We start from the raw sequence: 26,111 nt of genomic DNA, 5'->3' as shown, positions 1-26,111 counted from the left end.
AAGCCAGCACAGGGCAGGTTTGTCCCACACAGTTTCTCACATGGCCCCAGAGCTCGAGTGCTCTGAAGCCCTCCTGGCTGGGCTGTACAGTCAGAGGGGACAGCAGCCAGCAGCTCATACTGTACGGCTATCGGGTGACGTGCCAGTAAAACAAGCTGCCTGCCTTCTAAACCTGGACTATCACAAGACCACGACATAAATGTCAGGCCTGGCAGCGCCTGCTCGCACCCAGCCCTGCCGCCAAAACACTGAGTGTGCCCCAAAACCTGCAAGGGATTAAGCACAGGCCTTCTGCACCGAGTCCTCATGTGCAATTCAGCTTCTCTGGGGACATGCACATTGCTCAGGGCACGTCCAGAGAGCATCACAGTGCCTGGAGCAGGAGAGGTGGGCATTGATCCAACAAGGGACTGACCAGTCCTGGGCAAGGGATTTATTGCAGCTCTACAAGAAAGCAAGAAAAGTGCAGCAATCCAAAAACACTGCCTTGCTGATTCACACTTGATAGCAACATTTACCCAAATTCTTTCCTTGCTTCTGTGTCCAGGGAAGGGAATGGAGCTGGGAAGGGACTGGAGCCCCAGGAGAGGCTGAGGGAGCTGGGAAGGGAGCCTTGCTGATTCACACTTGATAGCAACATTTACCCAAATTCTTTCCTTGCTTCTGTGTCCAGGGAAGGGAATGGAGCTGGGAAGGGACTGGAGCCCCAGGAGAGGCTGAGGGAGCTGGGAAGGGGCTGGAGCCCCAGGAGAGGCTGAGGGAGCTGGGAAGGGGCTCAGCCTGGAGAAAAGGAGGTTCAGGGGGGACCTTCTGGCTCTGCTCCCAGAGAACAGGGACAGGAGCAGAGGGAACGGCCTCAGGCTGGGTCAGGGAGGCTCAGGGGAGACATCAGCAGGAATTTCTCCATGGAAAGGGTGCTCAGGCCTTGGAACTGCCCAGGGAGGTTTGGAGTGCCCGTCCCTGGAGGTGTCCAAGGAAGGGCTGGAGGTGGCACTCAGTGGCTGGGGACAAGGTGGGGATGGGGCACAGCTGGGACTCCATGGTCCTGGAGGTCTTTTCCAACCTCAGTGATTCTGGGATTCTGTGAAATATTGAATGCTCAGCTTCGGGGAGCTGATTTACACCTTAACTGCATTCTCCCCCCCTTAAACATTTTTAACCATTTAAGACACCTGCAACAGCTGAAGCTCCAAAGTCAATGGTGATGCTACAGGAGAAAAACAAAACATCAGGGCTGGATAAAGGTTCCTGAGCAGCAAGGCTTGCAGAGCTGTCCAGGGGAGCCGTGCAGCTCTGCTGAGCACATACTGAACCAATTACACAGGAGCCTCCCCAGACCCACACAACCTCGGGAGCTATCACATTATGGATCCTTATGTAAGGCACAGTGACGTAAATCCAGGCTCCCTTGACACACGGAGGGTGCGAGATGAGCGAGCCTGCAGGAATTTCAGATCATATTTCCCATCTCCCCTATTCATTCATTTGTATCATTTGCCATGACCTTGCTCTCCAGGGACATATATCACCAGAAGGAGATAAATGAGATTTCTATTAATTTGAATGATAGCAGCAAGAAACTGAAGGCACTGTCTCACCAGGCTGATTAGTATTTTTTCTCTCTTTAGATGCAGATGAAAACAAAGGCTTATTTACCAGCTGCAGGACTGGCCACACTAACTGATGGCTGCTCTCAGTGCCAGCAACCAGATCAGCTCATTTCAGCTCAGTCCCAGCAGCAGGATGCAGGAAGATGTCAGCCACCGGCAGAGAGGAGATCCTGCATGCCCAAGGATTGCTTTTTACTTTGTTCAGAGCGTGCAAGAAGCGTGTTCAGAGCATGGTGCTGCTCCCCAGTCCACAGCACGTGCTGTCACTTTTCCAGGAGAATCACCCTCAGCAAGGCATCTGTGCTGGGTGTCTGCCCCGTGCCAAGCTGGGGTAGTGAGGAGAGGGAAGAGTTGAGTGGAGCCAGCACAGCCAGAGGTTTGTGTGGTGCAGGAGAACTTTTGTCTCTGCAGCAACGAGCTCTGTCGTGTTAGCCTGACTTTCTATGATTCAGGTACAAAATGAAAATTAGTTTCTATTCTAGCACGTACCAAAAATTCCATAAATGCAACAGCTGCCTCAGGAAAAACAAGAATTTTTCCCTGGCTGCAGAATGTGGTAGAGTGTCAGACAATAAATGTGATATCTGAGATAACTAGAATGGTCCAGGACCAGTACGTGCACCTTGTAAAGAGCCCACAAGGCTGCTGGGGAGCCAGTCACTGCCATCAGCAAGGCTCCACAAAAACATATTTCCTGCAAGCCACAGCTTCTACGCCTCACATTCCTCTGCTCATTCCCAGACACAACCAGCAGGCTCCGAGGTCAAGCTGTAAAAGCTGCTATAAAGTCATGAGCTGCACCCTCAGATCACGCTGCAAAAGATAGGGCCATCATTCCTGCAGGATTAACAACTCGGAGATGCTTAAAATTACAAAAATAAAGTCACATTTAGAGGAGATAAGTGTTTAAATAATAGTTTTACACCCTAACACAGGTGAACAGAGCTGCAGGGCAGCTCACAGGGGTGGTGCAGCCAAAGAGTTCAATGGCCACAGAGGGGACCAGAGCCAGGGGACATCAAGGTACTGAACGTCACCAGAAGAGCAGGACACGAGGTCACTGCACACACAACACCCCAATGGTCCACAGTCCACAACTCCCCATGGGCACAGAGCATTCCAGCACTGCCCAGCTGAAATCATCCCCAGCTTACTGCTCAGGAACAACTCGTCCGGGACTGCGGCTCGGCAGTGCACAGATAAACACCCCTGGAAACCAGCCTGGGAGCAGCAGCAGGCCTCCAGGAGCAGCAGGACACGGGCAGGACAGGCAAGCAGCTCTGAGATAAGGCCACACCGAGGGCAGTTTCACAACCAAGAAAAAAATCAACCCCACATCGGCAAGTCTTGAGGAACAGCCTGGAATTATCTCCCTGCAAAGCTGGGACCCACTCATCTCCCCAGCCGCACCACAGCCACCCGGGCTGTGATTGTGGCAGCTGCGAGCTGAGCTGTGCTGCTCACACAGACACACCTCGTTTCTGGGCAGCAGCTCTGCAGCCTGCAACTCTCCAAGGAGCAGCTGTCGAGGGATGGGAGCAGGAACCACTGCAGGGATGGCACTGCATCACAAACGGGCACAGGCAGCTGCAGAGCCCCAAGCACAGTCCCACAGCTCAATGCCAAACCAGTCTGAAAGCCCAAAGAGAGCTGCAGAACAGCTGCCAAAGCAGAATGAGCAGCAGCACAGCACCTGAGCAGGTGAGGATCAACCTGGTGCCACCCCAAGCCTCTGCCTGTGCTCTCCTGTCCTTCCCCCTCGTGCTCATCAGCCCTGCTCTCTGAGGGGAAGCTGGCGAGCTGAGGGTAAACAGCTCTGCTCAGTCCTCTGGGGAAAAAGAAAGAAAAAAGCTTTCCAACGTCACTGAAATGGAATGTGAGGGAACCAAGTGCACTTGTAGGGGGAGAGAAAGGAGAGCCTCACACTCCAGCCCGTGTGTACACAGCACTGGGCTGGGAAGGCACACAAGGAGCATCCAACAGTGCATCTGCTAAAGATCCCTTCAGCTCTGAGGGTCTGAGGAGATATTTTGGTTCACAGAAAAGTTATGTTAATCCAATGAATCATTTGATAGGAATGTACAGTCATCCAATGCAATGGAAAATGTAGAGGTTCGAGCGCTCGATGTACGCACCCAGAATAAAAGGTTAGGGTAACACTTCTTCCAAAGGCATTACTCATCCCTGCTCGGCTGCACATCCCCGCAGAGGTGTGCAGGAAGGAGGTGAGCAGCGTCAGTAACTTATCAGCTGCAGCACAAAACCACCAGGTAAGAGCCATAAAAAGCAGAAAGCAAGACCTAAACCACCTGTAAAGTCAGGAGTCTTTGCGCAGCAGGGCCACCTCCTCACCACAGCTCTGCGTGGGTGACATGAGCTCTACCCCACTCTCACGGCATCCCAAGACACTCATGGAATGGGGGGACTCATCCTTCCATGAGCATTGTGAGAAATTCCCTGTCTCAAAGAGCGGACAGGGTCTGCTGAAGCACTGTAGCTATTTATCTGAGGAGGAAGAAGAGAAGAATACAAGTCTTGGTTGAAACCAGCAGGAATTCTGCATTACACACAGGCTTTCCCGGGCTCCTAAAGCTGCACTCCAAAAGAGCATCCAGTCACAGATCAGAGTTTTTGCAGTGGCTGCTTAAGGACGTTAATTTACAGAGATGAAGCACCCCAGCAATTCTAAATACAGCCCGTTCTTCACTAGGTGGGGGTTTATTTCCAAGGCCATGACACGTTATGACGCAAGAGGTAACAGCACACAAGCAGATGACTCCCTCACACACACAGGCCGTGGGTTCACCCCAACAGGAGGTAAGCTGGAATCTCTGCCATGCCACACACCCTCCTCAAACCCCTCCTCGACTGCACTCGGCTCTGCTGAGCAGTAACGCAAGGAGAGGAGCATATGGATAGATCCAAAGCTATTCTGAATCACTGCTGGCTGCCAGCAGACATATTGCTGTCATTAGCCTCTAGCTCCGTCGCAAGATTTGTTTCTGAAAAGTCTTTGAGCCAACAGATTATATAAAGCTCAGACCCTTCCTCTTCCACACGAGCTGATAGCCTCCTCGCAGGGTGACTGGTGTTTGCGAGGAAAACACTCATCCCTGCACACACGAGGATGATGCAGCTAATCAAAACAACTTCCCCAGCCAACAGGCAGCGTGCTGCAGCCCGAGCTGTGCTGCCAGATAATGCCAATGACAGGAGCATGGAATGGAGTCCCACAATGGTCTGGGTTGGAAAGGACCTTAAACACCATCCAGCTCCACCCCCTGCATGGGCAGGGCACCTTCCACTATCCCAGGTTGCTCCAAGACCTGTTCACTTCTGTGGACACTTCCAGGGATGGGGCAGCCACAGCTTCTCTGGGCAACCTGTGCAGGACCTCACCACACTTCCAGACCCTGCAAGGTGCTGTGAGGTCTCCACACCACCTTGTGTTCTCCAGGCTGAGCAGCCCCAGCTCTCAGCCTGTCCCTGTAGGGGAGGTACCCTTATCAGCCTCATGGCCTCCTCAGGACCTGCTCCAACAGTTCCACGTCCTGCTTGTGTTGGAGGTCCCAGAGCTGTGTGCAGGACTCCAGTGGGGTCTGTCAAGAGCAGAGGGGCAGAATTCCCTCCCCAGTCCTGCTGCCCACACTCCCTTGGATGTGTCCCAGGGCACCCTTGGCTTTCTGGGCTGCGAGCGCTCACTGCCAGCTCACGGTGAATTCCACCACTCATATTGATCCTGTACAGAAAATCTGCAGAGATCAGGTTTATTTACCCAAACCCTGGGGCAGGGAATGGTGTGACCCTCCCCTGGCACCAGGGTCACACCATTCCCTGCCCCAGCCCCTTCCCAGCTGTGCTGCCTGACCCGGCAGCCGCACGGAGCCGGCTCATTAACTCACAAGCACTTGGAAATAACTGCAGGTTACTGCCCAGGGTTCTCTGTATCTTTTATCTAAGCAAAATGCTACAGGACCAGGCTTGTTTGGTGCAACGCCCTTGTAGCTTCTACTCCTGGTAGCAAGGGAGCAGTTAGTTCTGTACACCTCACCTGGCTGCCTTTTGCCACCTTTTACCAACCAAGGCCTGAAAAAAAAAAAATATTCTGACAAAGACACCCTTTTGGTTTCTTTATTAATACATAGCAGGACTGCCCCCCACCAGGTTGTGATAAACGCCTTGTGGTTTAAGCTTTACTGGAAACCAGGCTTCCTACCTTGTTAGTTTTCCATATTACTGTCTCTCATTAAGCAATTTAGATACTCAAGTAGTAAATCAGAAGTGAAAGGAAGGTTCTTAATCGCCAGATCTAAACAACACTGGTTTTCGTCACCTTGCAACTCCTGATAACCACCATCTTCTGGTCCAAGCTGTCTCACACACTGCACTATCTTTACACCTTCAGGTGTCTGAGGGAGGTCAAACAAACACACTTGAGTTTCCTTGTAGAACACTGGTAGTACTCTTGTGGCTGCCTAATACTTGCAGTGGGATGAGGTCTATGATTTCTCTAAGTTCTGGTAACTCAGCTGTAAATAACCACGGTCCCTGTCCCAGAAACAGCCTAAAAGAGACCAGGTGAGTGCAGAAGCCCCAGTGGGGGTGAGGCACAGTCAGCCAGCCCTCAGAGCCGCCAGTTACTCCTCAGAAACTCACTGCTGCTCGAGATGTGCTTCATCCAGCAATTCTCAACACAAAATACATAAACAGTCCCTGGAGCACAGATGGAAGCTGATCCCTATCCCCTCCCAGGGGAGTTCCCTCATCACTAGGCTACAAAATCATGTTCCCTCTTGCTTTCAGCCCTTTGATGATACAAATCTTACGTTCCTTCCTACACAGTGCCCCGGTTTCAACATGAGAGGCAGAGCCTCTCCTCCCTTCTCAACCAGTAGCTTGAGGATTTGGGCACTCTCAGAACTGGAGTCAGGGACGCCCCAAGGCTCGAGGAGATGCCTCACCTGGTATCACACTAAGTGCCCTTTCCCAGCTCCCTTTCACTCACCCACGGGGCACAGTGCTGATCTGCCACTGAGGACACGGAAGCACTGACCTTCCCTGTGGATTTGCTCTTTCCATGAGAGCAGGATGCTGAAGGAAAAGGTCAATTCCTGAAGAGCAGAAGCCATTCAGGTTTTCTCCTCACAGCAAATGGCAGCTGTACAACAGCATTTTGCCACAGGTTTTTTTTCAGGACTCCCACCCTGACTGCTCATGACTCTCCTGTACAGCTGGTACTCACACAGCACCTCCTGCACCTGCCTGGCCAGGCCCCAGCATGTGCTGAAGGGAACAGGTGAGCTGAAGCCTCTCCTCATCCTCTCTCGCCTGGCTGCACAGCTCAGCCCAGTGTCCCCTGAACGAGGACAGGGAACCTCCACTCCAGGTATGAGTGAAGTGCAGGCAGTTCATGTGCTTCAGGTCACAGAAGCAGCGGATCTTGTAACTTGAATTATACTTCAAAAAAATCCAAGTGAAATTCAAGCTCTATCACAGCCTTGCACCGCAGCTTCCCAGAGTCCTCCAGCCGTTTGTTCTCTCCAGGGAAGACAGATAGGTTGCCAACCAAGACTGCACTGTGGGATTAGCCAATGTTTATGAAGTGCTTTAAAGATTAGAAGTGTCACCTATGTGCTAAATATTTCTCTGGCACTATCAGCTCGAACAGCACCCGAGTATCTTGTATCTCCTCCTGCTGATCTTGAGCTGGTTGCCGAAGGCGTCACTCAACCTGACTCCCAACCACGGCGCTTGGCACTAATTCCAGGGGCGGTTTGAGACATATCACAGGAGAGGACAGAATCAAGGAACCACTTAAACCCCAACTTCTGAAAACTACGAGCAGAGTAATGACAGTAATATCACCAGGAGAGGCTTAGGGATTTATGTTTTTACAACATTCTCATACGTGTGTGTGAGATGGAGCACCCTGGCGTGAAGCCCAACCGTGCGGAGAGAGGAACTCGCCCCGCTCACCCAGATGGAACTGGCTGGGCAATGGCATCAAAAGGTACTTTGTACACACCAGCTTGATAGCAGCTCAGTGGATTCCAGCTCCTGCACTTCCCTCAAAGCTTTTGGCAATGCTCCTGCAGTGCCTGGATTAAGAAACTGAGCAGTGAGTGTGAGCACACGGGACAGCAGCGCAGCACTGCTCAGACCTCTGTGCTGTACACACACACACCAAACTGCAGGGATACACCTATTTTCCTGCCTTTCTTCCTCTTGTTCCCATTTCTCTTCCAGCTAGAACACAGACACAGCGTGGGTCAAGACCTTTCTACTGATATCACACAGAGGCAAGGTGTAAGGCTCAGTGGACATCTGTGTTTCCCATTGACACACCTTTTGTTGCCCAGATCCCGTCCATTCTCTGAGGACTTATACCACATATAGATCTGGAAACATCCAAAATACAGAGCCCAGCCTTCCCCTCAGCCTGTGGGTTTCACCAACAGCAGCAGAATCCAACAACTATTATCAAGCAGTCAAAAAATGAAACATTCAATTCTAAGAGTTTACTCTGCACTGGAGAGAGAGAAAAACAAAGCTGGAAATCCCTCACTTTATAAACAACAGCTCCTCTGAAAGCACTGTCAATAGGAAGTTGTTGCTCTAAACTGTGTACACATTTGGCTCACAATTTGCCAACAATGAGGAAAATGAACTCCACGGAAGGATTCCCACACTGGGAGCTCAGTGTTGTCACCCGAAATGGACGCTGCCAGGGCCAGAGCAGCAGGGCCGTGCCAGCAGGAGCTTTGTGTAGGGCACAACTCTTGGGAGGGCATTTGGGGGAGGAATCCCTCCAAAGATGACAAGGCAGGAGCATGGCAGGAGGCAGAGCACGGCTGAGGTGACAGCGCTTTTCTCACACAGCTTTAATGGTTTCTGTGTGACAGAAGGAGCGGAGCCCAGCCAGGAGCCTGCTGAGCGAGGTGTCCTGCTCGGGATATCCCCAGCCAGGTGTACTGCACATGGGCTGGGCTCTGCAGGTCCCCGTGGCTGACAGCTGCCTCCAACTCGAGGTGACTCACTCAAGTCACACATCATAAACACTTCTTACTCCAGCCCTGAATTTGGAGCACAGGGCTCGGAGAACTCAAACAAAGCTCCTGTGACACATGCCATTCCTGCAGAGCCGCTCGCAGCCTCTCCTCAGACCAAAGGATCAAAGCAAACAGAGGACTGCAATTGCTGTTCAAGATCTTCAAACACATTTAAGATAAGAAAAAAACATCTAGCAAAAACCAAAAAGCTATCTTAATCACCATTTTAATTGGGAGTTGATACTCCTATTCTAACAAAACCACTGGAGCATCCATGAATCCCAACACTCAGATGCACGGCTGAGGTTTCCACCAGCGAGGGGCAGGAGGCACCATGGCAGACTGTGCAGAGCAGCCTTTGTTCTGGGACCTGGAGAGGAAAACATCTGCCAGGCCCAAAGCACCGCTCCCCGCGGGGCGATAGGATCTGACCTCGGAGCACAGGAAGCCAGCTTTGTTCCAGCAGCAGGGAAGGCGGTGCTACCACTCCGACACCGCGCGAGCTTTGGGACCTGGGAGACGTGCAGGTGGTAAAACAAGAAGCCTTCTGCTGCTCACCTCAGACGGAGCAGCCGGCTGCCTCTGCAGAGCTGCTCTTGTTTGGACAAGCCCGTTTGCTCTGGTGTCTATTTGAATGATGACTCACTCCAACAAGCCAGGGCACCCTACCACACACAGCCCCGAAGTGCTGACTTAGGGCTTGGGATGCAAATCCGGCAGGAAGCGGCGCTTCCCGACCAGGGCCACCCAGGCCTGGTCACTGCTGCCATTACCCTCCTCCAGTCGCAGCCCCAGCCTGGATGACGACTCCAAAGAGAAGACGACAAGAACAAGAAAATTGTATAAAACACTCTTGCTCTTAGAGCACTTCTAAAGTTACTTTTTTTTTCCTTTTAATATTCGTGTTCTGCAAAACCGACAGCCCAATTGCGAGTTCCTTGTGTGCCACCCTGTCCCAGTCTGAGGAATGCTGCCCAGCTCCCCATCCCTGGCTTGGAGGCGAGCCCGTGGCCACCCCGCTGGTGGCACTCCTCCAGCCACTTCCACTTTTGTCTCCCCAAGCATGTGAGAGTCACAACCCGTGACGAGCCGGGCAGTAATTGCCGTATCGATTTCGACGTTCCTCCGGCCGGAGCAACGCCTGTAACTGTAAACCATAAACCTTTTAATACCCCGCTCAATTATGAGGAAAACAACTCCTGAGCAGCAGCACGGCGGGAGCATCGTTGCTGCTGAGCCTGGCTGGGGATGGCCAAACCACGCCGAGACACTGTCAGGGGGACAGCACAGACAGCCCTTCCACGTGTCGCTGGACGTGTCAGTGCTCTCAGCCCTTTTTGTGCTGACCTCACCGAAGAGCTGAAAATGCTGGAACACATGCAATGAAGACAGATAAGCAAATGGATGGTGTGCCATTAGAACGTGACTTAGTGCTCGTGCAACCTCTGGGCTGCTCACAAATCCGACAGAAAGAGCCGAGGAATTAAGCAACTATGTCTGGGCACTGTCACACGAGGCAGACTTACAACCTCTCCATTATTTACAAACAGTTTCAGGGAAAGGGAAACAATCAGAGTGACTGTGTGGCCTCTAGAAAACATTCCCATCCACTGCAAAAAGCACAGAATCATGGAGTATTCTGAGTCAGAAGGGACCCACAAAGTGCTGGCCCTGCACAGGTCAGCCCCAAGGATCCCCCTCTATGCCCGAGAGATTTGTCCAAACACTCCTCGAGCTCCTGCAGCCTTGGGGCTCTGGGCACTTCCCAAGTCAGGTGCTTTGATGACATAAGAATGAGATCAGTGGAGCACACCTCTAATCCCCAGCTCCAAATCCTGATGTTGGTCACCTCACCAGCCCCGTCCCCAGGAAAAGGGGCAGGTTTGGAGGCACTCAGCCTGGAGAAGGCTCCCACCTTGCTCTGTGCAGACCTGACCCGCTTTTGTCTCGCTGTGTTGCGAGCCAGCTGGGCTTTGTTGCCATGGTGAAAGCTCTGACACGTTTAGTTTTCCCACTAATTTCCTGCTGTACTAAAGCAACTGCTGCTCTGCACCTCGCTGCCACGGCACAGCAACAAGGAACCCCAAGAGCCCCAGAAACAGGGAGCAGATCCAGCCACGTGCTGGTCACTGCCAACAGCTCCAGGCAACTTCAGTTACACCTCCTAAATATCCCAAACCCATCTGCCTTCAAGCCCTACAAAAGTTCTAGAGCTTGGACCATCACTCAAAAAGGAACTAGAGAATTCAGTGGTCTCATAATCAGGGGCTGTATCCCACCTTACCTTGAAAGAAGGTGGTGCATTTCAAATCCCAGACTGCAGTCACCAAACCACCCCATTTTCCTTTGGGTTCACACGAAGGGACTGAGTTCATTCCCGACTGTGTCAATGGCAAGTGAAAACAAGGATCCAGTTGTGTCTGTGGAACCAAACTGGGACCAGCAGCACACACACACACGAGGAAAAGCAGAGACTAAGGCCCACACCGTCAGCTGATGACTCAGAAGCTGCACAAGCGCCCACTGAGTGGGAAAATACCTATAGTCAGCCTTCACTTGTCATTTTACTGTGTAATGGGAGTCTCAGCTTGGATGAAAAACACATGAATATTTTGTTCTGACTAAGCACAGGTTTCCCCATGTACCTCAGCTCTGCCAGGGCAGTGGGCACACGACACCCACGCTGCAGCAAGGGGGAGGGAGCGACCGTGATTTCCCTCTCCACCAACTCTGCACTTTGTTTCTAACATAAACCAGCTGAATTAACCAGCAGAAAGGAAAAGTCTTTGGATTTTTTTAAATCTTACACTTCCCAGAGCTGCTCAGGGGAAAAACAGCCTCTGTGGAAGCCAAGTATTAAAATCCTTGTACAGAGAATGAATCAGAATGATTTTTATTGGTTTCCAATGAGATTGTGCTTGAAAACAAACAGTTGCTGTACGACTGACAACCCCCTCACTGTGCCAGAGAGATGGGAGAACATAGATGGGCTTTGTAGAGCTGAGAACATGCTCCTCCATGGCTGCTGGGGAGCAGTTCGATTTCATTAATGGTACATGTGCAAAGAAATAGAGCACAAGCTAAGCTGTATCATAATCAGTTTGCTGGGGGGGTCCTCCGACCTCCAAAACTGCTGAAAGCAGCCGCAGCTGCTCCAGCCTCGGGCTGCAGAGGACACCGGCTACAACAAAAGAGCACCATTGTCTGCCGGCCACCTGGGAACGAGCAAACCTGCCATAAATCACCCAGCACATGATCCTTTCTCTGTGCAAGGCACGGAGAGGCCAGGACAATTCCCGGCAGCAGCGGTGGCTCGCTGGGAGCCGGGAAGAGCGGCGCGGGCTGCCCGGAGCCCGTCCGTCAGCGGCACTCCAGCCAGCCTGATAACCTTGACAGAGCCGCTTGCAAGATTACAGCCCAAGGATTTCCTACAAGCACATCTAGAGAGGAAGGACTAAGTACCAAGACTAATACTTTTCATCTTTGGCTGCTGCCAGTGCTGTGAGCTTAAAGGAAAATTTGGGGCACGCAGCGACATGATCACACTGTCACAGTGACTGACAAAAGCAAACCCTTTCCTGCAGCTAATTATTTCAGCAGAAAGGGGCACAGACAAACATCTTTAAGAATTTAGATATACACGTGACAAGAGGCAGTTTTTCCCCTAATTTCTTCACTGTCACTGTCTAAGACTGTATCACAGAAGATCCACCTGGCACGGGTACCCTGAGCACCAGCACGGCTCCAGCCTCCTGCGAGCCTGCAGGAGCAGCACGACACCTGAACAGACTGCATCCTTCCATCCCACTGACAGGAACCAGCTCCAATTAGGCTCAGTGCTGCAATTCAGCGAGTTATCTGATCACACTTCACACACAATGACACACAGCTCATAAACGTACTCCTTCCATTAGGAGCACTTCATGTTGCGAAATGCCACAATTAGTTTTTAGGCACCAGCTTCAATGCAGCTGCCTTCGCCCAACAGCAAGAAGCCTCAGGGCTCTAAAGATACCGTCCCCTGAGAGGGGCCAGAAACACACCTGGAAGTACCTGATGAGCCTGAACGAAGGCAAAAAAATTCAGAAACGCTTCAGGTTACATGACAGCAGATCTCAGAGTCTTAAAAAACCCCTTGTGCCCACAGTGTGATGGCATGGCTCTGTCACACACCCATCCCTGCTATCCTCCATACACATTCCAAAGGTATTCCTGCAATTAACACTCTCTGCACAGACAGAGGTTATGCAGGAAAAGGCACAGCTGAAAGCTCAAGGCAGCCAAAGAGCCAGGACAAGCTGAGACTGACTTGTGTAGGTAAGGAAAAACCTGGAAAAAATGTGTCTTCCCTTCTGCTGCAGAAATCCACGCACACTTTCCCAGCCTCAAAAACACCTCGCTGCGTCCCTCTCATTCAGAACTCCTTCCAACAGGACCAACCACATTTTAAAAGTTATTGGAAGGAGACAAGAACCATCCATCTGCTTGCTGAAAGGCAGCAGACGCACACAGCCTCCAAATGCAGACTTTAATTGAAACACTTTAATCTGCTGCCGCGGCCCCGCATTCTCTGTATTCCCAGTAGTGCCGAGGCGTGCGCTCAGCTAATGGAGCTCTGACAGTCGTCCTGGGCCTGGCTCCCTGTCAAACCACGCTGGCCTCCAGCTCCGGGCCCGCAGTCGCACGCTGATACCCCACAGACTCCTTTTCTTCTAAACCATCTTCCAAATGTACTATAATTAATGCTCTATAACTGCAGCCGACGCTTTAAGGAGCTGGAGGCAGAGCCAAACCATACAGGAGAGTGGCAAACGTCGAGGAGATTCCCAACTACAATGGCAACACCCAGCTGGGCCGTGGGGAACAGCCACCCCTGCATTGCACAACACTGGCTCAGGCCAGTCCCTTCATCCCTCTGCAAATCGAGGCGGTAACTCAACACACACATCACTCCTGTCAGCAGGCCCTAGTTAGGCAGCCAGGGCAGGATTTGGGAAGCTGGTTAGGCTCCCACTCCGGTCCCTGGGAGGACATGGCCGGTTCTGTCCGTGGCTCAGCTGACCTGCTGCAGGCTGTGCTGAATCACGCTGGGGACAGGCTGACCCCAGCACTGCCAGCCAGGCCAGGTGAAGCACAGCCCTCTGCTGCACCTTGCACTGTGCCAGAGCACGTCTGGTTTCTGTGAGTGCATCCCCACCTTCCTCACCCGCTCCTTCAGACAGGTTCTCAGGAACTGCAGCTCCCAAATCCCACATCCTTCTGACAGGCAGCACAAACCCTGCACAGGCAGCCACTCCTGCACACACTGCAGCTGAAGGCACGAGCCAATGCTCATAGTGACACCTTCATTTCAATCCTCCCATGGCCAAAGCAGCTCCAAGAAGAGCATCTGCACTCCTGGTACCGAGTTACAGCCACAAGCCCAACTCCCAGGATAAAGTTCCACATCTTGCACAGAGGGATGCTGAGTTTATCCCAACACACCTGCACTGCACAAGGACCAGCTCTTTCCTGCAGCTCTTCCAAGCTGCAGCTGCCCGGGCTGGAAATTGTCCCCAACACTGGATGCAGAAAAGAAACCAGAAGCATCAGCAACATTTCTCTGGGATCAGACCATGCACTCTGAAAGCACCCAAAGCTTCAAGATAACACCCAGCCAGGTCCAACAGGCTGCAGTGAGATCCAGCTCTGCTGCTGTGCTGCCTCAGGATCTCCTGCCCATCCTCTGATGTGCAGAGCAGAGCTCAGCTCAGCTCCCCCCACACACACTGGGCTATTTTTGAGCTCAACGTGTCAGTTCCACTGGCTGTGGGAGTTTGTTTGTGTGGGATAGCATGATTCGACTACTTTGAAAGTTGGCTGAAGCCACATAATTCCCTTTTCATGGAACCCCTTTGATGGCCATTTAGCAGAGAGGGCGAGGTTTAGCCTCAACTAGAGAGACTTGGGGTCAGAATTACTAGAAAAAGACACATAATGACTAATAATGAATCAGCCTTCGGTGGTTTCTTCATTTAAGTGTTAACACAGCATATTAAACCCCTGGCCTGGGATCAGCAGAAAGGCCCTGAATGCATTAAAGGAGTACAATGGCTTAACTAGAGGATCTCCAAATTGCTCTATTTAAACCTGTGCAAGCTCCAAGCCAGTCCAACCTTTGCTTGTGCAGGTTCAGCTGAATGCAGCATCTTGCTGGGGTGTGCAGAGCACGAGACCCACCACGGTCACACAGGGAAGTCACAACTCTCATGAGAATCTTTTCAGCCAGAAAGGAAGGGAGAACTTCCACCACAAACTGAATTCTACTCTGCTAGCAATGCTGGAGCAACTTCCCAAAGCTTTACTTTCATGGGGATAAACACAGAGCTGTTATGCAATCGTCTTGGTGAGAGCAAGAAGGGGCAGCACCCTGTACAGTCACTGATACAGAGACAGGACATGGGGAAAAGGAGCTTAGAGCTGCTTCTCTGTGAAAATGTCTAATACCCAAGGAGCCCAGTCTCCCAGCAACACACTGCCATTTCCTTATTTCCCTCTCATGTAATTCCTCCTTCAAACACAAATGAGGAGACAGCTTCTAGAAACCCTCATTAGGCCTCTGCAGCATGCACCAAACCTCTGTGAGACCCTCCTGGAAAACAGCCACCACTCCCTGTCTGTCACAGCCCTCCCTCCTCCTGCTCCTGTCAGTGCTCTTCCTCACAGGGCAGCCTCTGTACCTGCCCAAAGGTGCCACCACCTCGTTCATCAGGCGGCCCCAAAGCTCTGGTACAGCAGATGTTCAGGAGGAAGGGACTCCAGACAGGAGGTGGGAGGCAGCCAGGTTGAAGAGGTACAGAATTGTACCCACCTCACCCTCCAAATAAGCTAAGAGCCACACAGCTGACAAGCAGGTATTAATTATCCTGGCTCTCTTAGAATATTCTCCCTGCCCAGAAAGGCTCAGGACACATCCCACAGGCCCCCCAGCTCACCCTGCCCACTGTCAGCTGCCTCTCCTGTTTCCACCTGTTAGCATCTCGAGAAGCAGCCTGGTCTCCAATTCAATCATGCTCTGGCATTAACATCTTGGTAATCAAATGTTATTTGCTATAGCAAGAAAAACATGGCAATGAAACATAAAATGTCAGTACTTCATCCCACAGTTGATACAGGCAATGGCTCTCTGAGGTTTTAGGAAATATTCCCTCTTATCCTCACTGTGGCAACTCTGCTTAGCCAAAGTTCATTTCTAGCTTTTAGGCTTTTGCTAAATCTCCCCACCAAATGAGAACTAAAATACAACTCTCCTGCAGCACACAAGCAAGGAGAACAAAGGCCCTGTGAGCAGCAGGACCATGCTGCCTGAGGAATTAGCCATCCACAGCATCAGCTTCCCTTATGGCCAGGAGAAATAAGAAGCAGGACAGGTGAAGCACCACCAAACACTGCAAAAGAAAAGGAAAACGACTGATGAAAGGCGAGCAGGTGTGGGTCATTACAAAACGTGTGGCACCGGTATTGAAGGATCCCATCTGACACGAGGCCGATGAGTCAGGGCAGCGCTGGCACGGGGCTTATCACACGGGCAGGCTGGCTGCAGGGAGCAGTCCCCAGTCAGCCCGGAGCCACGTGCCAGCTCGGCAGGAGCAGGGCACGGCAGCCACCAAGGCTCCTCCACCCTCTGGGCCCAGAGCGCTCTGCACCGGAGCAGAGGATCCAGACGGGTCCTGGAGCCCCTGTGCTCACAGAGCAGAGTGAACCAAACCCAGCCTGAGCACTCACAGAGCAAAGCACAGCTCCCCATGGAGTGTGCCAGCCTGCTTTTCATCCTGCTTTTCATCCTGGCTTCCAGTGCCACGCTGCCCACCTCCAAGAACTCCGGTGAAAAATGTGTTCCACTGGTGACTCCAACTCACCCAAAGACAAACCACAGAAACGAAGCTGCTCTCTCATGGAAGGGAATGTCCTCTCCCACTGAGGGCAGAGCTGCCTCCTGTTCTCCAGACAAGGCTTAGCTCCTTAAAAACCTCAAAAAAAATCAGCTCAATTCCAGCCTTTCTGAAGCTGTGCATGTGCTGTGCATGCCAAGGATTAAAGCATCATGGATTGGGGTTACTACCCACTAAAACAACTCCAGGTACCCCTTAAACAGGATCTCACAACACCCAGCCAGTGAAATGTGCTCTGAGCTTTGCCCATCCACGTATTATTGAAATTTAACTCAAACCTAAGTTGACAACCAGCCCTCAAGAAGCGAAGGCAGCACAGCAGGAAGATCACTGCACCTGGGAAGGAGCTGTGCTCTCCCAGCACCGTCAATCCCATTTCAAGAGAAAGATGGATATGGAAGTGACTCCTGTCTGCCAGTGAAACACTCCATGAGAGCAGTGCAGCCACGGCAGGTACACGCTGCTCCGTGCCCCGGCTGCATCTCCAGCCACATGGAGCTGATGGAACCAGGACAGCAGAGAGCTCTCAGCAGTGCCCAGCGTCCCTCTCTGTCCTCCTCAGCCCCAGCAACTCCTGAAGGCTCAAACACAGCACCCAAAGGGCATGGGAACATAAGGTATGTGCTCCTTGGCACAAGCACGAACATTCCCTGACCAGCCCTTATGAAAAAATGTGGCATTAAAAACAACCCCACCGTCTGAACAGAGCTGGAATTCTAATGAAGTCACTTGGATGATTTATAAATGGAAATTCTGTGGAAAACAATTCATTCAGCAGGTCACTCTGAAGATTTTTAGCACAGAAACAAGGGTTTCTTGTAATAGATGAGAAGAGACAAAAGGAAGGGGGACAGAAGGAGGGATGCAGCAAGGTATCCCACAGGTGCCCAGTTCATCCCGGTCAGAGCAGTGGCTCCAGCTCCTGCCCAGCCATCAGAGCAGCTCTGACAGAGCACAAGAGCCCAACTTTGCATGGGCAGGGACTGAATGTAAATTGCTGCCTTGGTTAATACGTAAATTGCAGACTGTTCCCTTCTATTCCATCGGCTCCAGCGGAGACAATTATGAATACAGGCCTCCTGCCCTTTGGGATGATTAACATTCCCCTTCCTCAGTGTCCCCAGCACTGCTGACCCACATTCAGCTCCTGAAATGCAGTTCTGTGTAAACTGCAACGTTCGGTGTCAGCAGAACGTGCCAGCCCAGCAGGGCCGGGTGCCCTGCTCCTCTCTCTAAATAAATGCAGTGCTCAACTTCCCAAGGGCCAGGAAAATCTCAGTCCTTCAAGACCAGACCAGGCACCCAACTGCCCTCCGTTCTCTTTTTAGGGAAAAGGGGACACAAGCCAGGAATGCTCCGGCTGTTATCTCGAGCTGTCATGTCAAAGTCCACTTGACCTGGTAAATGTCCATCAGAAAGGAAAACAGGATCCAGCACCCATGCACAGACCACCTCTAACTCCAGGCTCAGCAGTGGACACCAGCCCACACCATCACTAATTTCACCTTCTGGAAAAGGCCCAAAATCACGGGGTACATCTATTCCCAAGCCCACACAGACACTCAGAGTGGAATTCCGTCTGACACGGTGGAGGAGCACGGCTCCCAAGGAGGGGCCGTGACGAGCAAACCCGCTTTTCTCTAAGAGAATGTGACATGGGGTCAAGTTTGTGCAGGGATTTGGTGGCTATATTTGAACTGCCCGGTTCTCTTACGCAGCTGCTGCTGGGAGAGCGGGATCACCTCGGGAAGGGGCTGCCAGCACAGGCAGCAGCCCGGCTGCGCTTGCGTTCCGTGATCAAAGAATTCTTTCAGATCCCTAAATGGGACCATTTTGCCAAGGTTTTACTCGCTTCCGAGTTGTTTCCATTAAGTCGAAGTGTTAAAAGTGTAACTGTGATGAAGACAAGCTCGCAGTAGCATTATTTTGTATTTCTGCTGCCAGTCAAAAATGCTTCCCCACAAGGATTTGCCCTTTCCAATGCATTTCCATCAACACCTCCCCTCGAATCTCATGAGTCCCAGAGCCTGAACCAAGCAGCTCCTTTCTCCTTCCCCACTCCTCTCCCAGAGCCAACAGCAACAGCTCTGTCAGCGAAGGAAAAGTACTGAACCCCCAGTGCTCAGGGTCTGCAAGCAGAACCCAATCCATTCACTCGCACTCCTCTCCAGAGGCTGGGATTTGAAAGGAAACCTGACCTCGGACTTAAGAAAGCTTCCAGGTCAAGTTTCAGCTCCAAGCTATCCCAGCTCAGCTGAACAGATGGCAGTTGTTCCAGCACAGGTATTTCCCCAGGCTCAGGGAGCCCCCGGAGTTCAGAGGGACAGGGACTGGATCTGCTCCGTGCAGGGAAGGTGCTGCAGGTCAAACCCGCCACTCCAGAGCCCCCAGCACCTCCCCATCCCACCAAAATCTGCTTCTTGAACCCCACAGCCCACCCTCAGTCACTCCAGGGCAGTAGGAATGAGTGTACACTGCTGTAAAGCAAAGCTTTCCAAGCTTAGTATCCCCTTCCACCACCCAAAGCCAAGGTGCAAAATCCAGCCTTGGCCCTGTAAACCTGGAACACAATTTCCAGACAAAATTTGTGAGTGTTCTGCCATTCTTCGGGCAAAATCGACTATTCCTGCACAAAACGTGGTCTCTGCTTTGGTATTTTGCAAACTTCAGAGTCAGCACCACTGAGAAGAAACCTTGACCCGAGGAGGGAGTCTGGAAACAGGAACAGGAAAGAGGCTCGGAGCTGGATCCCTCCTTTTCCAGGAGTGACCTCCTCAGAGGGGTCAGCCCCCTGCACGTGGAGCACCTGAACCCATCACCCTGCTCCTCCCAGCAAGGCTCAGGTTCATCATGGGGAGAACAACTGCACAGAGCACCTCAAGTGCAGGTTAAACTGTGGCATCGAGCACTTGCAGGCACAAAACAGCCGTCAGGGCAGGCAAATACAGCCCAGCTCTGCAAAGAACTGTCCAGGAGGTGTTATAACTGATGTTTAAATAGCCCCTGGAATTAATTTCACTTTATTATCCGGGCAAAGAGCCAGAGCTCCAACAAACCAAGGCGATGGTGGATTTCTCCTCCTGCTTCAAAACAATGCTGCTCCTGAAAGTGACAGAGGGGCAAGCCTGAGAATTGACAAGGGGACAACCCCAGAAAGTGACAGAGGGACAATCCCTGATACTGACAGAGGGGCAAGCCTGAGAACTGACAGAGGGACAACCCCAGAAAGTGACAGAGGGACAATCCCTGATACTGACAGAGGGGCAAGCCTGAGAACTGACAAGGGGACAACCCCAGAAAGTGACAGAGGGACAATCCCTGAAAGTGACAAAGGCGTCACTCCTGAAAGTGACAGAGGGGCAATCCTAGAAAGTGACAGAGGGGCAATCCTGGGAATTGACAGGGGGACAACCCCAGATAGTGACAGAGGGGCAACCCCTGAAAGTGACAGAGGGACAACCCCAGGAACTGACAGAGGGACAATCCCACAAAGTGACACAGGGGCAACCATGGGAATTGACAGAGGGACAACCCTTGGAACTGACAGAGGGATAATTCCACAAAGTGACAGAGGGACAACCCCAGGAACTGACAGAGGGACAACCCCAGGAGCTGGCAGAGGAGCAAGGCCAGCCAACCCCATCCTCCTCTGCAGCGCTTCCAAGGAGGCAGCCCGGAGCCAGGAGCAGGCGCAGGGCTCCGGCTCGGGCCTGCCGGCCCATGGCAGCCCCGCTCCCGCCGCGGCTCCGGGGACATCCCGGGCTGGCACTGCTGCACGCAGCACGACCCGCCGTGTCCGGCGGCTCGGTGGCACCGGCACGGCCGGCAGCGCAGCGCGGCTCCTCACGGATCTCCGGCCGCGCTGCAGGGCTCGCCCGAGCCGGGATCCAGCCGGATCTCCTGCCAGCTGCGGGGCTCACCTGGCCGGACCTGGATCCGCCGGGATCGCCGCTCCCTGGGGAGGCCCTTCCTCACGCTGTTCCCACGGCCCTGAGGGCTCGGCCACCACCGACTCTCATCGTTTCGGTGAGAAACGAGCTGCCCCCCGCCCGCCCTCCGTGCGGCCCCCGGCTCGCCGGGAGCATCCCCGGGCAGCACGGGAGCATCCCCCCGCTCCACCTCCCCGGTATCCCGGTGCCACCCGCGGGGACACCCGTGACAGCGGCCCCGCTCCCCGGCAGCGCCCGCTGTGCGCTGGGGGGGCTCGGGGCCGCTCCGCGCTCCCTCACGGCTCCCGGGCCGGCGCCGCGACCCCCGCGGGGGGGGGGGGGGACGACGACTCACCTTGGCGCGGGTCACCAGGTGCGTGGCGAGCTTCACCACGGCGAAGTTGCCCTTGCCGATGGTGCGCTCGATCTCGTAGTAGCCGATGCGGGCGGGCCCGGGGGGCCGCGGGGGCGGCGGGGCCGGGGAGAGCCGGGGGGCCGCGGGGGCAGCCCCCGCTCCGCCGCCTCCTCCCGCCGCAGCCGCCGCCGCCATCTTGTCGCGCGGAGCGAACCCCCCCCCCCCCGCGCGGGGCTGCGGCACCGCGTGAGCTCATCCGCGGGGGGGCGCCGGGGGGCGGGCGGCTGCCATGGCGACGGGGGGCGGGCGCTCTGACGTCACCGCTGGCGTCACGGCGCGGCGGGCGCCCCCTGGCGGCGGACGGGGGGACGGGGGGGGGGGCGCGCGCTGCGGGTTTGGGGAGAAACCCGCGGGAAACGGGAAACTTGCCGCGCGTGACGTCACGGCAGCAGGGACAGCCCCCCCCCCCCCTCCTGTTCACATACACCTGGGTCACGCCTCGTCTCGGGGGGAGAATGACGTCACAGAGAGGGGCTGCGGCGCTGAGGTTTTGGGGAGGAAGCAGTGAGATATGGGGGATGAGTCTGACGTCACTCTTCAGTGACGTCATGGTGAGACCCCCCCCTATCTGGTGCCCCTCTAGCTGCTTCAGTTTTTGGGCAAAACCCACGGGTAATTGGAAACTTGCTCTCGTGACGTCACTCCTTGCGGGGCACATCAGGGACCCCCCCCACATGCGGGTCACGCCTCATCTTGGGGGCAGAATGACGTCACGGGCGGTAGAATGACGTCACGGCGGGGGGCGGGAGGCGCCGCGGTTTTAGGGCGAAACCCGCGGAAAACAGGAAGAGGATTCCCGGTGACATCACTCCGCCACCCCCCTCTGCGGCTGGGTGCGGCGTGACGTCACGGGGGGGCGCCGCGGTGACGTCACGGCGGGGAGGCGGGAGTTCCGCGGGCGCGGGGCGGAAGCGGCGGCCCGGGGGCGCGCGCGCGGGGCAGCGGAAGCGGAAGCGGCGCAGGCGCGGGGGCCGAGCGGAGGGGACGCGCCCGCCATGGAGTCGCGGGGGAAGGAGCCGCAGCCGCCGTGAGTGCGGGGGCACCGCGGGGCCGCGCGGGGCAGCGGGGGAGACGGGGGAGGCGGCGCGGGGGGAACCCGCCCTGCCCGGCCCGGCCCGGCCCGGCCCAACCCGGCCCGGCCCGGCCCGGCCCGGGGCGCGGTGTGCCCCCACCGGGCGGCCGCGGAAGCATCGCCCCGCTGCGCTGCGCGCTGTGGATCCTTGGGGATGTGCAGGGATGCTGAGGGCTGGAGCATCCCTGGGATGGGGAGCTGGGCCTGGTCGGGCTGGGGAAAGGAATCCCAAATATCTCCAGGGAGCTGCCAGGCTCTCTTTAGCGATGCCCAGGACACGGAGCAGCGGCCACAAACTGAAACACAAATTCCTCCTCAACGTGGGGAGGAACTTCTTCCCATGGGGGAGGCAGGGCACTGGAACAGCTGCCCAGGGAAATCTGGGATTTCCCTCTCTGGATGCTCCAACCCTCCTGGGTGCGCTCCTGTGTCACCTGCTCCTCGGCAGGGGTTGGGCTGGGTGATCTCCGGAGATCTGTAGCAGTTCTGGGATTCTGGGATCAATGGGATCAGTCCCAGCCCCAGATTATCCACCTGGAGTGTGCAGCTCAGCAGCTGTAAGCTGGCTCCGTGGTGCTAAGAGGGACTTATCCCGGAGTCCCAGCCCTTGCTGCTGAGCTGCTCAAGCCTGGTGGCTCAGGCGTGGGGCTGCAGAGCATCCTCGGAGCTGGGCTTTGCTCCCCGTGCCCCCTGGCTCAGGGAGTGCCTGCTGCAGAGTCGCTCTGGCACCCGTGCTGCTGTTCTGAGCGCTCCCGGCAGCAGGCAGGGGTTGTGGCAGGGCATTCCAGTGCCAGCCCTCTGCGGCGGGCAGCGTGGCTGTGAGCTGTTCTTCCCACAGGAACAGGATGGGCATGGGCGACGGCAACCCGGCAGCAGTGCCGCACGCTGCTGAGGACATTCAGGGAGATGACAGGTGGATGTCACAGGTAAGGCTGGCAGCTGGGTCCTCCTCACTGCGGGCGTGTTGGGCCAGAGGTGGCCAGCCCACATTTGGGACCCTGAGCTCAGGACAGCCTGGAGCTGGCAGCTGTCACACCTGTGTGTCCTGCCGTGGTGGAAGGGAGGTTTGGAGTGTCTTTCTGATGAGCTGAGCTGGGTTATTCCTGAAAAGACTGAGAGGGATCCCATCAATCCATACAAAATCTCCAGGGGGTGTTCTCAGAAATGGGGCCTGACTCTGCTCAGTGATGCTCAGTGACAGGACAAGGAGCAATGGCCATGAACTGAACCACGCCAGCTTTCATCCAACCCGGGATCCTCACAGGCTTTGGGGCTGGGAGCAGTGTCCAGCAGCTCAGGGTTAATGCCAGCAGGGCTGCTGGAGGGCAGGGCAGGGGGGAGCTGGCTGGGAGCTGTCCCTGTCCTGCAGCAGCAGCAGTTGTCACCTGGAGCTCACCTTGTGGCTCTCCTTGACAGCACAATCGGTTTGTCCTGGACTGCAAGGACAAGGAGCCCGACGTGCTCTTCGTGGGGGACTCCATGGTGCAGTTGCTACAGCAGTACGAGGTAGGGATGGAGGGAGGGAGGGATAAAGGGAGGGGTGGGCTGGAGCAATTGGAGCGTCTCTCTCTAACCCAGAGGCTGATCATGTGTAACACTGGTGACTTCCACTGTTCCCGTTTTCACTGCCGTCTCCTGAGGCCTTCCTGCCCTGCTTCCTGAGCTCCCCAGGGCCTGGACACTGCTTCAGCTGGCTGCTTTTGCCTCCCTCTCGGAGGCCATCAGCAGCTGCCTGCATTTTGGCACACGTGCAGAGCCCCTCAGCTCTCAGAGTCCAGCCTCCTCAGGGCCATCGAGTTCCTGGCGTGGCCAGAACACACTTAGCCTGTAGAATTCAGGGTGCCAGGAACATTGGTCCACTGGCTCTTCCCTAAAATTACTGAGGGAAAGAAGAGTTCTCTTCTGACGTGGTAGATGAGCAGCTTTGTTCTGCAAGAGCTGCTTCCCTCTGTTCTAGTTTTGTTACCTGGGGATGAGAAGGATTTAATCAGGTCATGGACTCCTTCTTCAAAGGCCCTGTGCTCAGAGACACCAAGGTCTGCAATAGATCAGAGCTCTGGGGCTCTGATGAGTGCAGCAAATCACAGCTCCAGAGATCTTTCCTTCCTTTGTGCCAGGTCTGAGAGCTTGAACCTCAGCAGCTCCATCTCTTCTGACTCCAGATAAAACCTGGTTCTTGTCTAAGTGCCCTTTGTGGAGTGAGATTTCAGAGCAGGGCTCGTGGCTGCCCTCAGTGACCTTGGGGACACCGTGTGGTGTCCCTGCCTCACAGGCAGGATGCTGCTCTGAAGCAGCACCTTGGTTTCTGCTTGCAGATCTGGAGAGAGCTCTTCTCACCGCTCCATGCACTGAATTTTGGGATTGGTGGAGACACCACGGGCCACGTTCTATGGAGACTGAAGAACGGTGAACTGGAGAACATTAAACCCAAGGTACGAGCTGCAGAGTTAGTGGGGATGTCCAGGTGTGCAGTGAAGGTCACCTGCAGCTGCAGGCCTGGCACAAGTGGCTGAGGGCAGTGGGCAGTGCCAGCCCCGGGGCTGAACTCTTAATCCTGACTCTCCCTGCAGCTCCCTGGCCACAGATGATGTTTATGCAGGGATTTCAGGGTCATCAGCCTTGTTAGCGCTTGGCTCTGGAAAAGCTGCAAACATTTTTCTCTCCTTGCAGGTCATTGTTGTTTGGGTTGGAACAAATAACCACGAAAACACAGCAGAAGAAGTCGCAGGGGGAATCGAGGCCATCGTGCGCCTGATAAACACCCAGCAGCCACAGGCCAAAGTGATCGTGCTGGTGGGTCCCTGCTCCCTGGGCTGTGCCTCTGCCTCACTGGGAGTCACTGGGCAGTGCTGGGAGGGCAGTCCCCTGATTGTCCTCTGCTTTGTGCCTCCCCTCGCTGGCTTGGCATTGCAGGAGCCCTCCTTTGGCCCTCCCAGAGCTGGGTGCACTCATTCCCAGTAACTATCCCACTTATCAATGTTGCTGAGGAAGTCCTGTGAGGGGAAAATAGTTGGCATTGGGAATCCTAATGGGCTTCCTTGTCCTAAGGATGCTGCTCCCTGTCTTGCTGAGGAGCTGAAAGTGAATGGCAAGAGCACAAGCTGATCCATTTAAAAAATAAAAGAAAGCAGTTTCCCTGCCAGCCAGTGCTTGGAGCTCATCTGGCTCCTTCACTTGCATTTCACATTAGCCCTGAATGGACAAATTCCGATTCAAGGATGATTTCCTCTTGTCACAGACATCCTAAATCTTGAATTGGAAGGGAAAGCAGGGCTCCTGATGCCATCAGAGCATCAAAGCTCTTTTCTGCCTCCTCTCGTGCCAGGGCCTGCTACCTCGTGGAGAGAAGCCAAACCCTCTGCGGCAGAAGAACGCCAAGGTGAACCACCTGCTGAAAGCCTCGCTCCCCAAACTGCCCAACGTGCAGCTGCTGGACGTGGACGTGGGCTTCGTGCACTCGGATGGCACCATCTCCTACCACGACATGTTCGACTTCCTGCACCTGACGGGCGGGGGCTACGCCAAGGTCTGCAAGCCCCTCCACGAACTGATCATGCAGCTGCTGGAGGAGACCCCCGAGGAGAAACGAGCTGCCCTGGCCTGAGGCTGCTGTCAGCGTGGAGAGCATCATCCAGCCCATCAGATCAGTTCTGTCACTGGCACTACAGAATCCTTCTTTCTTAAAGCACTTTCCATTGTAGAATGTTACCGGATGTCCGTACCTAGTGTTTTGAGGGGGAAGGCTCATGTTTAACTGGTCTTGTACATACGAGGGCCGGCTGGGTTGGTTTTATTGCAGGAGGGAATTAGCTGAAGAAGAGTTTTACTTTTAAACCATTCCTCATTTGAAACGAGAACAGGACTGTCACTCTGTGCCCCTCATGTCTTGTTGCCCTGTGGTTGTCCTAGACCCCTTGTAGCCTGTCCGACAGCCCGCTCCTGGCTCACCGTTCCTGGCTGCAGCCATCGTGCTCTGTGTATTTGCCTGGGAACAAGAATCACATTCCACTTGCAAAAGCCAGAACAGATGCATTTTTCCAAACTCGGTTCCACCTTCTAGGCGGTTTTGGGTTTTTTTGTTCGGGGGTTTTTTTGTTTGTTGTTT

At 54.3% G+C, this 26,111-nt stretch overlaps 2 protein-coding genes across 5 annotated transcripts in view; one reads left to right on the top strand and one right to left on the bottom strand.

The window, feature by feature from the left end:
- Nucleotides 1–21,117, bottom strand: part of SIK3 (SIK family kinase 3) — a 69,446-nt gene extending 48,329 nt beyond the window's left edge. The window contains exon 1 of one of the 4 annotated variants that reach the window (XM_064397575.1): nt 20,875–21,117. In XM_064397575.1, coding sequence (XP_064253645.1) covers nt 20,875–21,069 — 195 coding nt within the window. In that variant the 5' untranslated portion in view covers nt 21,070–21,117. The remainder of the gene's footprint in view (nt 1–20,874) is intronic. The other 3 variants (XM_064397576.1, XM_064397577.1, XM_064397578.1) reach the window with 3 other exon arrangements.
- Nucleotides 21,118–21,813: 696 nt separating this feature from the next.
- On the top strand, nt 21,814–26,063 carry PAFAH1B2 (platelet activating factor acetylhydrolase 1b catalytic subunit 2). The gene is made up of 6 exons (XM_064397630.1): nt 21,814–21,961; nt 22,845–22,932; nt 23,423–23,512; nt 24,322–24,438; nt 24,677–24,799; nt 25,332–26,063. Exons 1-6 carry the CDS (start codon nt 21,930–21,932, stop codon nt 25,608–25,610), a joined length of 729 nt encoding a protein of 242 aa, XP_064253700.1. The 5' UTR covers nt 21,814–21,929; the 3' UTR covers nt 25,611–26,063.
- The last annotated feature ends 48 nt before the right edge of the window (nt 26,064–26,111 follow it).

This window comes from Passer domesticus, chromosome 23, assembly GCF_036417665.1.
Source record: "Passer domesticus isolate bPasDom1 chromosome 23, bPasDom1.hap1, whole genome shotgun sequence".
NCBI lineage: Eukaryota > Metazoa > Chordata > Aves > Passeriformes > Passeridae > Passer > Passer domesticus.
Note: the sequence above shows the minus strand (reverse complement) of the source record. Positions and strands in the feature narration are given on the sequence as shown.

Coding starts and splice junctions, on each gene's coding strand:
- PAFAH1B2 (XM_064397630.1), top strand. CDS start 21,930: ATGGAGTCGCGGGGGAAGGAGCCGCAGCCGCC. Junction 21,962..22,844: donor GGGAAGGAGCCGCAGCCGCC/GTGAGTGCGGGG, acceptor TTCTTCCCACAG/GAACAGGATGGGCATGGGCG. Junction 24,439..24,676: donor TGGAGAACATTAAACCCAAG/GTACGAGCTGCA, acceptor CTCTCCTTGCAG/GTCATTGTTGTTTGGGTTGG.